The 14,401-nt window shown below is 39.5% G+C and overlaps 1 protein-coding gene across 3 annotated transcripts in view; it reads right to left on the reverse strand.

Annotated features, from left to right (window-relative positions):
* ACO1 (aconitase 1) overlaps positions 1–14,401 on the reverse strand; it is a 28,799-nt gene that overhangs the window by 12,640 nt on the left and 1,758 nt on the right. The window contains exons 1-6 of one of the 3 annotated variants that reach the window (XM_085528985.1): positions 12,159–12,377; positions 6,937–7,057; positions 5,230–5,398; positions 2,671–2,808; positions 857–926; positions 570–753 (exon numbers count right to left, since the gene is read on the reverse strand). In XM_085528985.1, the coding sequence (XP_085385111.1) occupies positions 570–753; positions 857–926; positions 2,671–2,808; positions 5,230–5,398; positions 6,937–7,033 (658 nt within the window). In that variant the 5' untranslated portion in view covers positions 7,034–7,057; positions 12,159–12,377. Of the gene's footprint in view, positions 1–569; positions 754–856; positions 927–2,670; positions 2,809–5,229; positions 5,399–6,936; positions 7,058–9,340; positions 9,482–12,158; positions 12,378–14,401 lie in introns of those variants that run through there. The other 2 variants (XM_085528984.1, XM_015850001.3) reach the window with 2 other exon arrangements.

The raw sequence follows: 14,401 nt of genomic DNA on the forward strand, positions 1-14,401 counted from the left end.
TAAGTATTTTATGGTGACTTGATTTAAGGTGAGAGAAGGGAAAAAGTAAAACAGGACTGAGACTTCTATGAACAGATATTTGTCTTCTTCAGTTTTTGCAAGGCTGTTTTGGTTTTTGGTTGTTCTTTCCTGCAAGGATAAGTTTCAGTTTCCTACTTTTAGACTTGATCCTCAGCCATCAGATGGCATATTAGATAAATTTAAGTAACTCACTCTGATGAGACTTGGGATTTTACAGTGAGCATGTAGAAATTTCATTTAATAACTTAACCATGCCATGAATAAATAAAGAAAAAAAACCCTGACGTGGCACAGAACATTGGTGTGCTGTTTATGAAATATATTGTAACTACTGGTTATACAGAAAAGTTGTTTTACAGGAAAGAAAGTTTACTATACTCAAAGATACAGGTTGTTCCCTACTCATGAAATTGGGTAAGAACTAGTTTATCCTTAAGGTCCATTCCTCACCCAAGCTATTCTACATTTCTATAATTTTGAAGCATACAGACTGTTCTAAAGAATACTGATCAGCCAACACACTATTCACTGTGAGCTACTGCACATACCCCAGCCAAGTACTCCCAAGCCATCTACCATGGTGGTGTGTGAGTCAGTGCCCACCACACTGTCGGGATAGTAGTAGCCATCCTGATCCATCACCACTCTTGCTAAGTATTCCAGGTTCACTTGGTGGATGATCCCAGAGCCAGGAGGAATAATCCTCATGTTTTTAAAAGCCTGAGAGCCCCACTGAAACAAAAAATAGTCAAACATTTTTAACACATGTGAGCACTGGACAAATTTATGTTTGTTCCATCTTTGGTCATGCAAATAAGATTAACTACTTCAGTACCTTTAAGAACTCAAACCTTTCTTTGTTCCTTTCAAATTCCAAATCCTGATTCTTTTGCAAGCTGTCTGATCTGAAAATGAAAATAATCATCTGTCACAATCAAAAGGCTTCACCTGACACTTATGTATGGCCAAATATGCTCAAATGGTGAAAGAAGAGTTATTAGCTAATTTTAATGCTGATCAATCTCAGCTTTTAATGTCATCACAGCAGCAAAACAAAGGTAATCAATGTTGCTTGTATTATTCAAGAAGTTTAGTTTAAATCTGAGCACTAGTCCGCATATCATACAGATGGCTGTCTTGAAACTTGTACTTTGGGAAAACATAGATAAGACATTAGAGCAGTGTGAAGTTTTCAAGGCCTCAATAAACACAAGGAAATCAGAAAAGCAGAAAAGGGAACTGGAACACAACTACCTTGCAGCTTACATTAAGCAATAGCTACCCCTGTGGTTTAAGACAGAAAGGGTTAATAAACTTTCTACTTACACCAGCTCCCTAACCTAAGGATGAAGAGTTTGAAAGAACTAAAGCACAGGACTGGCCAGTGTTCTCTCCACATATACAAGGGTCCTACTAGAATTAAAAGAAGGCTGGGACAAAAAGTAACTATTAGAAAAAAGGATATGTAAGTTCTGAATAGGACTGATAAAATGAAAGTAATTAAAATAGACAGAAAAAAATGATCAAAACAGTGTGAAAGTGGAAAAAAAAAAATTGCACTACTTCCCAAGGATCTAATAAAAATGATACAGATGTCAGTTACAAATTTTAAAATGTTAGGATTCACAATAACACCTCTACAAAAAATTAAAGGGACTTTATTTTTGACTGGAGTGCATGTCAAAATTTTTTGGCCTTTTTTCTCCCATCAGTTATGAAACAGAAAGGAAGAAAAAGGTTACATGTAAAAACTTTCCGTCAACATTCCGCTCTGAAACAAGTTCTGTGTTACATCTCTGCCCAGAAGCAAAGTAATTTTATTCAGCAGAGCCCTTAAAATATTGGCAGTGCTAAAATGTTCATTGCGTTCTTTAATTTCTACTTGAAATCTTTTTGAGCTCTGCTTCAAAACTATCTCTTACAGAGGACAATAAATACAGAGCATTTATGCAGGCAAGGCAACTGCAGACCAACAAACTTCAGAAGTTTGGTACGCAGAAGGAAATCACGAGGAAACATGCAATGGCAGGATCTGCCTCAACGAGTATTTGGGTAGGCTCATGTTTATATATTAGGGTAAAAGGAACAACCCTCTCTAGAGGTCTCAGATTTAGTTGCGAGTCTAGTGAACATTTGTCTGCCTGTAGCACTTTCAGAATCAGCTTGCACTGTACTTCTTTCCTATACTTCTAGCAGTCATACTAATCAATATCTTGCACTCTTTCCTGTGGAGGCAGAGAATCAGCAAACAGCTGAGTCAGGGCAGCTCAGGTCCACTCTTACACAAATAAGGAAGGAAAGAAACAATCTTTCCTATCCTTTCCAGGAAGCCCCACAAGGTCTAAAAGTGCAAGTGGAAAAAAAGCTATTTTTGAACAACTAATAACAATGTAGTATTATTATGGAAAACTTTGATCACTATAGGTCTGGACTGAGCCTGTTTCTATTAACATTCAGTCCAGGCTTGCGCTGCTAAGAAAGGCACTACAGAAAGAATAAAATTTCTATTTTCTTCACAGCAATTGATACAATGCTTTAACTTCATCACTTCTCAGGTTCTACAATGTTGTAGTTCAAAGGCATAGAATATCAACAATTACATTACCAGCTTACTAACATTAAGAACTAAGAGATGTTTTGTATCCTTACCGCCTGTTAAAATCAACCTGGATGGAGTGATCTATCACTAGGTCAGCTGGACAGATAGGATTGATTTTTTCAGGATCCCCACCAAGTTTCTTCACAGCATCACGCATTGCAGCAAAGTCAACAACAGCAGGTACCCCACTATAATAGAAGATAATTGGGCAATGTGTAAGGAGAAAAAAAGGCAAAACAAACTCAGTCTAAACCCTGAGACTCAGAACAGGCACATATAACCACACAGGAAGCAAACTGTGGCCTCACCCTAAGCCTTGGGATAATTATTTCAGAGACAGTACTCTTAGGAAGATGAATTAAGAAGAACAGGAGAGACAGAACTGCGTCCACATTCTGAGTGCTGTAACAGTGAAAAACCAAAACCAAAATTCAAAGTTCATCAAGGAGATTACAATGCTTGGCTGGGACTCTAGGAAAAATAGTTCAATTCAGCTTTCCTTTGGGACCTTGAATTTGTTTATCTTCTTTAGTTCTGTTTTTCTCTCCTTCCCAGTACACTTTAAAGGAAAACAAAAACAAAAGGTTTGGGGCAGGTGGAGCGAAAAAAACAACAGTATTCTCCTTTCCATTCTCAGCCATGTTTTTTTCAGCTGATTTCAAGGCAAAGACCATCTCTTCCAAGGTTTGTGAAATGCAGGAGAACCTTCTCCCTGATTTGAAAAGTACCTTCCACACTTCTGCTAGTTTTACTGGCAGAGCAGGGTATTCAAGACTTCTCAAAGAACAAAGGACATGACTACAGAACACCTCTATTTTCAGAAGTGGTTTTCATTTTCTTGCATATCACCATGCTATCAACAGTTGCTGAGACAAAAAAGTTGTGCCTGTAATGACTTAATATCATTCAGTATCTCACAAAGAACAAGTTTCTGCAAGAATAGCCCCAAGAAGCAAGAATTTGTTCTTAACTCCTGATTATAAGAATGCTATTGAAAGTTTAAAACATAGCAGAAACACTGCAGGAAGAATCACGGTTGAGGTGTCAGGAACCTCTGGGGGTCCCCTCTGGTCTCAAGCAGGGCCCTCTAAAGCAGGTTGCCTAGGCTTAAGGCTCCAAGGACAGGAACTCTGCAATGTCTCCCATCAATCTGTGCCAATGCTCCTCTTCCCTCAAAAATAGTAAAAAAGCATTTCCTCACCTTCAGAGGGAACCATTATTTTTTGTCAGTCTGTCACTGGCATTGCAGGTAAGAGCCTTGCTCCACTCCCTTTGCACCCTCCATCCAAGTACTTCCATAAACTGATAAGAACCACCACTCCACCCCCCTCCTCGAGGCTTTCTTCTCCAAACAAAAAAGGCTTCACATTTTCTAGCAGTCAACACTATAAGCTGTTAATGTTCAGTAACTTGAAACAGGTTTTGTTGTTGCTGTTTTTTTTTTAATTGCAAAACATGTACATATCATGGAAAGCAGCAGATGCTGCATTTATGGATGGATTTGAGGGAGGGCAGGGGTGGCAGCAGGTGAGAGGAAGGTTTATTTACCAACTTACAAAACTCATGCAACTGAAAACAAACAGACAATACTCATCTATATACTCAGAGGAACTCAGCACAATTACAGAACAGTGAGATCTAGTAAATTCAATAATCCTAATCCATGACCTACGAATGTAATTGTTACACAGCTTCTGTAAGGCTGCCAAAGGCGTCATTTTCTAAAAAGCTCTCACACTCAGGAGCACGTTCAAGAGCTTGTTTTTAATACAGCTGCTCTGCAGTTGAGCTGTATTGGGCCTCCAGCACATTTTCACCCTTTGGGGAAAAACAACAGGGAAGACAATTTACATTCCTGAAGACAAAAATAAGTGACAGCTTAGCAGCTTGGGGCTTACCACAGAAGAACTGAAATCTCTGCTTCTGTACAAAGGTACAGGCCAAAGGTACAAAGTAAAGTGGACTTTCACGTCAAAAGCCCTATTAAAAACAGTTAGAAGTTACTGTTTCACCTGAAAATTTACTTTCCACATCTATCAGGGACACAATGACATATGGGTATTACCACCACTGCAATAAAAGGGCCCCGTTTCAGAGTCCATCAGGTAGGAATCTCAGCTGACATTTTTGGGGAAAAGTAGACATTCATTTTTTCAAAAGTCCTCAAAAATATATATTTGGATTAATAGTGATTTAGAACAGAAAGCAATGATGGGTCTTATAAGTGAGGACTGAGAAATGTAAAATATTAAAAGCAAGAGCCTCTCCAAAAAAAAAAAAATTAAAAAAAGAAAACAAGGGGGAAAAAAAATGAAACCAGCAAAATCTCTTATTCCAAATTTCTTCATTTGCATACAAGCATATATGTCTTATTTTCTCTTCATTTTTAAGGAACTTCATTAAGATATATATTTCCGCACCTCGGAAGTTCTTCATCTGTGCTTTCATTACAAGTATTTGCCTCATAATAACATCCAGGAAAGCTGAACATAGTCCCTCCTAACATTTCATTGCTATTATTTCTTTCAGTTCAACCCCTCCATCCCAAGCTGAGCACTGCTGCAGTTTCAGAAAACACTCTTAGTAGCTGTGGAGACCATCAGACTCACGTGAAATCTTGCAGAATAACTCGTGCAGGCTTAAATGGCACTTCAACATTCTTGTGTTGCATCACTTTCCAGTTGAGAATATTCTCAACATCTTCTTTCTTCACTAGGAATTCATCACAGTTTCTGATCGCTGCTTCCAAGAGCACTCGAATAGAAAATGGAAGACGCGCTGCATGGACAAGAGGTAATAAACAAGTAGTATGTAAATGCAATAGAAAAACACAACTTTCTACCTAAAATAACTGAAAATAGCCACTCCAAAAGTAACACCTCCTATTTATTTCCACAGAAACTACAACAGATAGAGATAGAACAATAACACTGTTGTAGAAGAAAGGTTGTCTTCTCTCTGGCCTGACTGTAGAACCTAGAGCCTTCAGCTTAGTCAGCATGTGGTCAGAGTTGATGGTATGTCCAGGTTCCATGAACTCCAGAGGGATCAGCCCTTACCAAAAGCCAGCACACATCACTTCACCTGCTGAGGGCTGCATCTTTAACTTTTTCTTCTATGGGCTACTCACACACCATCCCTCTACAGACTGCCATTTTGACTATGACTGCATCTTGTCACCAGTATTATCATCCAGGAAACTGTTCCTTTCACCCTCATACTGGTTAAATAGGTCCTGACAGACTTGTTTGCAGTATTCTTTCCTATCTGAGTAATCCTGGGACCCACCTGCCAAAACTCTGTGATATTCCAACACTACCACCACTGTCTCCAAGGCATTGGAGACGACATTCGTCTCTGTACACAGCTCCCTGGTTGCAATCCACCAATTCACATGGATGACCTGATCAAGATACTCCTCATTTCAAGGCATCCCAGCTGAGCAAGGCCATTCAGAACATGGCTTGTCTTTCACATCACTGCTGCAACTGCTGAAACATCAGTCACCACCTCACTGTGTTCATGCCCACTGTTTGGTGTCCATAAACATTCAAAAAGCATCAGTGAATGCCAATGGATGCAATGTTTTCCCACAGGGAGAAATTCAGTGACACACCTTTGCTTCATCTTCCACGCCAGACACCATTCTGTCAGACCACCCTTCTGCTGCCATTTGTTGCACAGCAACAAAATGAAAGGGAATATTGGTGGGAAGATTCAACATCCACTGCCCTACCACCAACATCTGCCCATGATATCAGGAGTCAACATAATAAAATAGGAAGCGTTACTTTTGGTTCATTCCTTGTACATGTGAGATGCTACCAAAGATGAGAATAGCTTTAACAGCTCTACCATAAGTAATAGGTATGAAGAATCTGCAATAATGGATGTTTGAGATCCTCTCTTTAAATATTTCAATTAAAAAAAAAAAAAAAAAAAAAAGAGAAATCTATTGTAACATTCTATCCATTCAGCCATATTACAATCACGTCATTTCCAGCCCTTCACAACTGTGGAGTGAAAACTTAGATCTGTCCAGCCCATTCATTTTGGAAAAACACGACTGCAACATGCAGTCTGCATGCACAACATGTTGAGAAAAATATTACTATCAACTTGTTGATACTTCTGTAATTCTAAGTTTCCAAAAATAAACTCTACTTTTTTGTTTTCAAGAAATAATTCCTAAATTCATAGCTCTCTCAGTGTCTGTACATAGATTCATACATAGATTCATTATCATCCAGTGCTGCAGTGTCTCTCATACTGTTCATCAAAGCTAACCAAATGCTTTCCCCTTGTTGTCAACGTACCATATCTCACATCTCCCAATTTGCTCAGATTAAAGAACTTCTTCAGAGGCTGTTTAGCATCGAGTGGCTCCACAATCTTTATAAAAGGGTTGCTCATGGTTGTTAAAGACACCTCGTGTCCCTAAAATACAAAAGAAAAAGAATTAGCATTATTTTCACAGTCTGTCCCATGTGCAAAAGACACACTCTATAGCCCCACAAAATGTCTGTTCCACATATGTGCAAATCCTATGCCAGATAAAAGAAAATTAAAGCTGACTCCACTGTAAACATCTTGAGATCGTTTCTGTGGCTATCACAGCAGTTCAATACACAGGATATTTCACTAGGATATAGGACTTTTAACATTCACTTACATAAGACAAAGTGTCCATGAATATTTCCAATATCAATGCCAACAAACATAAAAGGGAGCTGAATTCACACTGGAAACATCTCTCAATCTTCAGAAAAGTTTAGCTGCATGCAAACTGCCTACTGAGACAGTCCCTGGGACACTAACACCTGAATTATATCCAAAGCTTTTTTGGGAACAATGCTTTAGGCTAATATATGCCTGGGAACAAACCAATGGTTTGACAAAAATATAAATAAATAAAAATAAATAAAAATAAAAACAAAAAACAAAAACAAAAGTAAAAACAAAAATAACTGTTTTCCTCCTTTGCCAAGCAACGTGATTATCTTTTCCTTGAAAATAAATAAATATATATAACATATATATATACATAATATACATAAAAATAAATAAATATACATAAATATGTATACATAAATAAAACTAGATTAGTTGCTGTATTCATGCATCACTGCTCCTATCTTCTTTCAAGTAACATTTCTCTCTCTGTGTCTCAGTTTTTCAAACAAACAACAACAAGAAAACAGTATGAAATGCACCACTTTGAGAAGCCTTCGAGACTAGTGCAAATGATGTGTGCTAAAGTCAGACTAAAGGCTGAATTAATTTACTTCACCCATTAGATCTCATTGACTCTTCAAGAAATACAAATACATGGTTAATTATGGAATCATTTAAGTTGAAAGGGACCTTAAAAGGTCATCTAGTCCAAGTCCTCTGCAATGAGAATGGACAACTACAGCTCCATCAGAGCCTGATCCAGCCTGATCTCGAGTCTCTCCAGGGATGAAGCAGTCATTAGATCTCTAGACAACTTGTTCCACTGCTTCACCACTCTTATCATAACAAACTTCTTCCTTATATCTAATCTAAATCTCCACACACACACACCCCCGCCCCCCTTTATTTGACATAATTTTCCCTTGTCCTGCCACAGCAGATCTCACTAAAGAGTCTTCCCCTTCATTCCTGTAGCCCCTCTGTAGATACTGAGTGGCCACTCTGAGTCTCCCCCCAGAGCCCTGCCTTCTCCAGGCTGCACAGCCCGAGATCTCTCAGCCTGTCCTCGCAGGAGGTGTTCAATTGCTTGTGTAGGATTCTTAAAGCACTCCAGCACAAATCACATATCACAGATTTTCAAGTTATCAGCAGTTAGGGGTGAGACAGATAGAGATAGGGAAAAATGGAGGTCTGGGGAACAAAGTATTAGGATATTGTATAAGAAAGGAAAATACCCAGTATTCCGTCACACAAAACAAGGGAAACTTCTAAAGAAAATGTTGAATGTCCAAGGATTAGAAAGGTAGGAAAATGCACAGATTGCAACCATTAAAAGAACTGAAATTAAAATGAGGCATTGTTTGCTACAGACCACAAAGCTGTACTAGGAAATTCACAGAAGATTCCCTCTTTCAGGAAAAAAAAAAAAAAAAAAAAAAAGAAAGAAGAAAAATGCTTGCTCCACAGCATTCACAGACAACTTACCTTGATTTCTTTGCAATATTTTTTTTGTCCTTGCATAAGGTCAAAGACCATTTACTTTTTGCAATGGAGCCTGTACTGCCCTAAAATTCCAGCTGCTACTGACGTATCACCCCTCACATTCCCAACTACAAGCCATTTTCCAAGATTCCTTTTCCCAGCTCTACAGATACCAGTCCCTCATACAACCTCATCACATTTTGGTCATCCTCTTCTTAAGCAAGCATGAATCATGTCCTGCCTGGTCAAAGTGACACAAACTACTCTTACAATCCTGTAAGCTGCCTGGCTTTTTCCTGTCTACAAGCTCACAAGCTCACTCTAATACTGGAAGGTTACAATGAGGTCTCCCCAAAGCCTTCTCTTCTCCAGGCAGAAGAAACCCAGCTCCCTCAATCTTTCTTTGTAAGTTATGTCATAAGCAACTTGCTGTTATGTCATAAGCATATACTCAGTCCCGTTACCTAGGTCTATGATGGGGATATTGAAAACCACTGAGCCCAAGACAGAATGCTGGGGGACACCACACATTACCAACATCCACCTGGACATAGAGCCACTGACCACAGTCCTCTGGTTGCAACTATCCAGCCATTCCTGCATCTGTTCAGCCTCAAATTCCATATCCTTCCAGTTTAGGGATAAGAAAGTGGTGTGGGTCCATACTGAAGGCTTCGCACAAGTTCAAGTAGGTGACATCCTTTGCCCGCTCATTCAATCACAGAAGGCCACCTGACTGGCTGAAGTAATCACTGCAGTGGATACAGATTAACTTGAGATTGCAACAGAGTATTTATTCATTATTTTTTTCACCTGCACTGAAACGCAAATGCAACAAGGTTACCCAGCATCTGCCTGCCAAACACAGGCTCAGTATGCAGGGGTCACAACGCACGGCCGCAGCAACAGCTGAATATACAGACTGAAGAAAGCACTGGACCTACTGCATGACAGCATCCAAACTGTTTGCACTTAGGTCTCTGACTAGCCAGTCTCTAGACACCCATTCCCCCACCTCTGTGCAATTCTAGACACTCCCTATGACTTCAGTGGCTTCACATGACTGGTACATCTAAGAAAGGGTCAGAAGGGAAGGAAAATAAAATTCCCTTCAGGCTGCTTCACAGAGCAAAAGGAAACTATTCTGAACTCATTTTAGCATCTTCAAGGCTACATAAATGTGCAATGGATCAGAAAGCTAATAAAAAAATTCACAGAATTAGATTTCAGAGCATAAGCATGTTATGACTGGGGGCCAGATGCCGTAACAGCTACAGCAAAGATAATTTCAGGCAAACTGAGAGAAAAAGGGGGAATTAGCAAGAGAAGCTTTTGGGTAGAGAAAAAAGACAAAAGTTAACAGAACATAATGGACAAGACCACCACAAACCCAATGACTTGCATAAAAACTGACAGATCTTCAAGAAGTTTCCTTCTGCCTCACAGAATCCATGTCTTTGTGACTACATACTTGAAGTTGAAGCTGTAATAATGATGTTTAGAATTTAGGCATTACCTATACAAATCTGCCACTCTGCAGTATGGTAAACTCCACTTTCTTCAATCATAACCTACTGAAGCAGCAACATTCCTTTCTTTGTACATTCCCGTTCAAATACCATCTGCCAGGACACACATTCTCATTACTTTAGCCTTTTCAAAGGTTCTATGGTTTGCATAAAGTGAACAAGATGAACCACAATTTTACTTCAGTGTTTCTTGTGCCAACTACTACAGATCTGCAAAGAGTGGTATTGGTTTATATTAATGCTGAACATCTTTAAACTCCTCCATTATTAATATCACTACCCATTCAGCATGCTATGCCAATGCAGTTGCTCAGAATTGTGTCACTCACCTCCACATCCCATTGGGGTATACTCAGAATTATCCCACAGACTAAGCATCAGCTCCTCACAAGAAGCCTTTTCAGGCTTTCTTGTATCCCAGCCCCAGAACTCTCTCCCCCGCAGAAGCAAAAGTGCAGAAAGATTCTAAGCACAGGCATGGAAACCATGAATACCAAGAGGGGAAAATTTATTTGGACTAGGCCATAACTTTCCAAATATAAAACAAGGAAGCTGTTTTTCATGCATGTAACATTTGCCCTTCCAAGCAGAGAATGAACTCTTAACTAAAACAGCTGTTCCTTAAAGTACCACCAGATATTATGTAGGAAAGTTCAAATCTCTCCAGCAAAAAAACTTCATATTGTGATACCCTAACAAAGCACTCATGCTAGCAAAATACATGTATGTCATCCTGCTGGGGTTAAGCCACAACAAACTCTTTTATTTTATCTTTGGTTTCTCAGCTATTGCTTTCAAATTATGCACAGGTGCCTCCATTACAAATGTGCAAAAATGAGAGGAGAGAACTGGCAACAACAGACACGAAGAAAGCTGAGGTACTTGACAAGTTCTTTGTCTCTGTCTTCACTGGCAGTCAGGCTTCTCACAGATCCTATTGTCCCTAAACCTCAAGGCAGGGGCTGGGGGGGAAAATAATCCCACCCATTGTGAGCAAAGAACAAGTTTGAAACCACCACATGAGACCAACCATGTACAAGTCTATGAGACCAGACAACACGAGACAAGCTGGGCCTATTCTGCCTGGAGAAGGCTTTGACAAGACCTTGCTGTGGCCTTCCAGTACATGTTATAACCTGGGGAGAGAACAACATTTAACATGGTCTGACAGTGACAGGACAAGGTAGAACAGTATTAAACTAAAGGAGCAGAGATTCTGATTAGATATTAGGAAGAAATTCTTCATCCAGAGGGTGGTGAGGTGCTGGAACAGGTTGTTCAGAGACTCAGACCTGCAAAGATTATGGTAATCCATGAAGAAACTTCCAGTTGAAAACTGGGAAAAGGAGAGATTAGCTGGCAGGACTGCTCTGGGGCAGAATACATGGATCACTGACAGCTGCAGCAGCACATACAACCCATGCTCAACCTGATCACATCTGTAACAACAGTTGTGATAACTGTTTCCTCTCCAGACAGTCCAAGTTATTTACCTTAGTTTTGCCTACTCACCTGATGTTTTGTGTGCATATATGGATGTAAAAATCTAAGGGGAGCTGCTGCAGAGCAGCAGATTACTGAGTTGTAAATCCATCAAGAAAATACCAAGCATGCCACTTCTGACGTTGCTAAGAATTATGTATTGCTGAAGAGCACTTCTTAAACCTAGACTTACTGCTCTGTTCCCTAACAAAAAGGGTCTGCAATTTACATAGCTCTACTTACGGTGTCACAGTCTGCTCAGTAATGTCCTTAATTGAAGGCATTGATGACACAACTTCCAATTTACCTGTGTGATAGAACTCCTACCCATGAAGCAAGATCAAGTGGAAGAGCACAGAAAGTGTTCTTGCCTGTGTTAGAACTGGATAATCTTCAAGGTCCCTTAATCCCACACCACTTTTTGATTCTGTGATCGCTTGGCACGTCCAGTAGGCGGGAAACTTCAGTCATGTTGGAATTGCAACATGTTCTATATGTACCTATCCTGCTTGAAAGAACGTTTTAAGTGTGCTGCCAAAAGTCTCCAAGCTTGATATGGAAAGACAGCCTGTTCAGTATGAGTCAGGGATCTGCAGCAATAACACTTGAGTAAGTAAACCTATTCACAATTCAAGTCAGTGTGGGGAGGGGGAATACAGATAGTTGTGTGGTAGAAAATAATTAGTTGAAAAATCCAAGTTGCTTAAGAAAAATGTTTTTGTTATCCTGGCATCTATTTAGGAAAAAAAAAAAAATAGAACACCAAAAGCATAAAAGTGAAATGGCTCAGCATTTGGACAAAGTTCAGCGCCACTACTAGAACAAGCAGAGTCTTGTTTTGTACAGTATCTAGCTATAATTATATTTGTATGCACACAGATGAGTACGACTACAGCTGCAATAAGCACACAGGTTTCTTGTTCTGATTAAAAATGCTCTCACTGTTGAATACTTGTTCTACCTGTGACAGATAAGGACACTGTGTAAGAACCACACAGTGCTGCCCTGCAGTGAGACTTGAGTACTATCAGAGCCTTAAGAAAGAATACATTTCTCCTTTGCACAGTGAAGTCCTTAAAGAGAAGTCCACTAACTTTTCAACAGCTGAGAAACTATTCTGCTGGTATAAACCATGACATTAATGTGCCCTGGAAGAAAATGCAGCTATCTGTAATGGAGTTTATTTAAAAAAAAAAAAAAAAAACAAAACAACTCTGCACAACATTTCAGGGAGCCCATTTCTACTTAAAGGCTCAAAAGGAACTTTGTCCTGGAACTCAAGTGAGACCCTGAACTGCTGACTTTATTGCTTCCTCTTGATATCTAAAACTGCAATGCTGAAGTTATGTTTTCAAAGCCACGATGTGCGACACTTCAAAAACAGTGGTAAGTGTGTATTCCTATAAATTATATACTTCATTGGCTATCATAAACCTTCTGAGAATTTCACTTTGTGAGCAGTGCTGTAGTACATGCATAGGAACTGAAGATTTAGTTCAAGGACTGTGTTTCTGAAAACAAGCTTTGTCTTTTTACAGAAACCCAAGCTCCAAGCAGGCTGGAAGTTTAGATATGTCCAGTGTTAAGATATTAAACTCCCTCAAGTCATCCCTCTGGAAAGCGACCTCCTCCTCCCTCACTTAACAAAGCACACTTCTTGCTCAAGGGATCATTGAAACACTTCCCTTGCACACATCTCACCAGCTTTTGATGATCCAGGCAAGTACACGTTATCTAGTATCTTCAGACAGCCTCCAGAACACAATCTAACCACACGGTTAACAAAATCCAGATCCTAATTAAGCAAGCAAGAGTGTTAAGGGAACGCTGTGCCAGCAGACTCACCAGCGAGTGTCCTAGTTCAAACTAGAGACTAATTTTCTTTTCCTGTAGGAAAACAAGCAACATTACACTTATATAGGAAAGCGTATTTTGAGGTTATAGCACACCAAATATTGGCTCTTTTAATATTTCTTTCTCCTTAAAGAGCAACTTTAACCTATTTCCTACCTCTGCACAAACTTGCTTCTCACTTCCCCTATCTTGGCAGTCCTAGCCCATTCATTAACAAAATGCAGCATGGACTAGTTTTAACAAAGAATTAGCTTTCAGTGTTAGTACAAAAAATAAATACATCCAGCGGCACACGCAGAAGCATGTTCACAGCAATAAGTTAACACGGAAGCACTGCAAGAGAGCTGGTGTTCTATGAGGACCCAGAGAAGTTCAGTCCAAAATTTAGTTTCCATTTCAGAATGGAGGATTAAAAAAAAATAAATAAATAAAAAGACATTTTGTTACTGGTTTTGTTTCAAAAGCCTCACTTGAAGGTTGGGAGGACAACAGCAGAAGAGCATGAGGAAGGAAAAGAAATAGGGAGTACTGCCAATTAACCCTCTTCTCACTACAGTACCACCATTTGAGTTCTGTGAACTGCTGCTTCTGCACCCATTGGAGCCCTTCTGTGAGAACTAACATCGTTGCAGAACAATCACAGATGTGTATGTAGGTGGAAGGATGAAGCACTGGTGAAAGAATTACTAATGTTGTGAAACAAATCTGGCACCATCAGGAAGAAGTTCCAATTTTTCAGATTTGCACTGTGGAAATACAG

Source organism: Coturnix japonica, chromosome Z, assembly GCF_054131305.1.
Source record: "Coturnix japonica strain WE chromosome Z, WE-NBRP24, whole genome shotgun sequence".
NCBI lineage: Eukaryota > Metazoa > Chordata > Aves > Galliformes > Phasianidae > Coturnix > Coturnix japonica.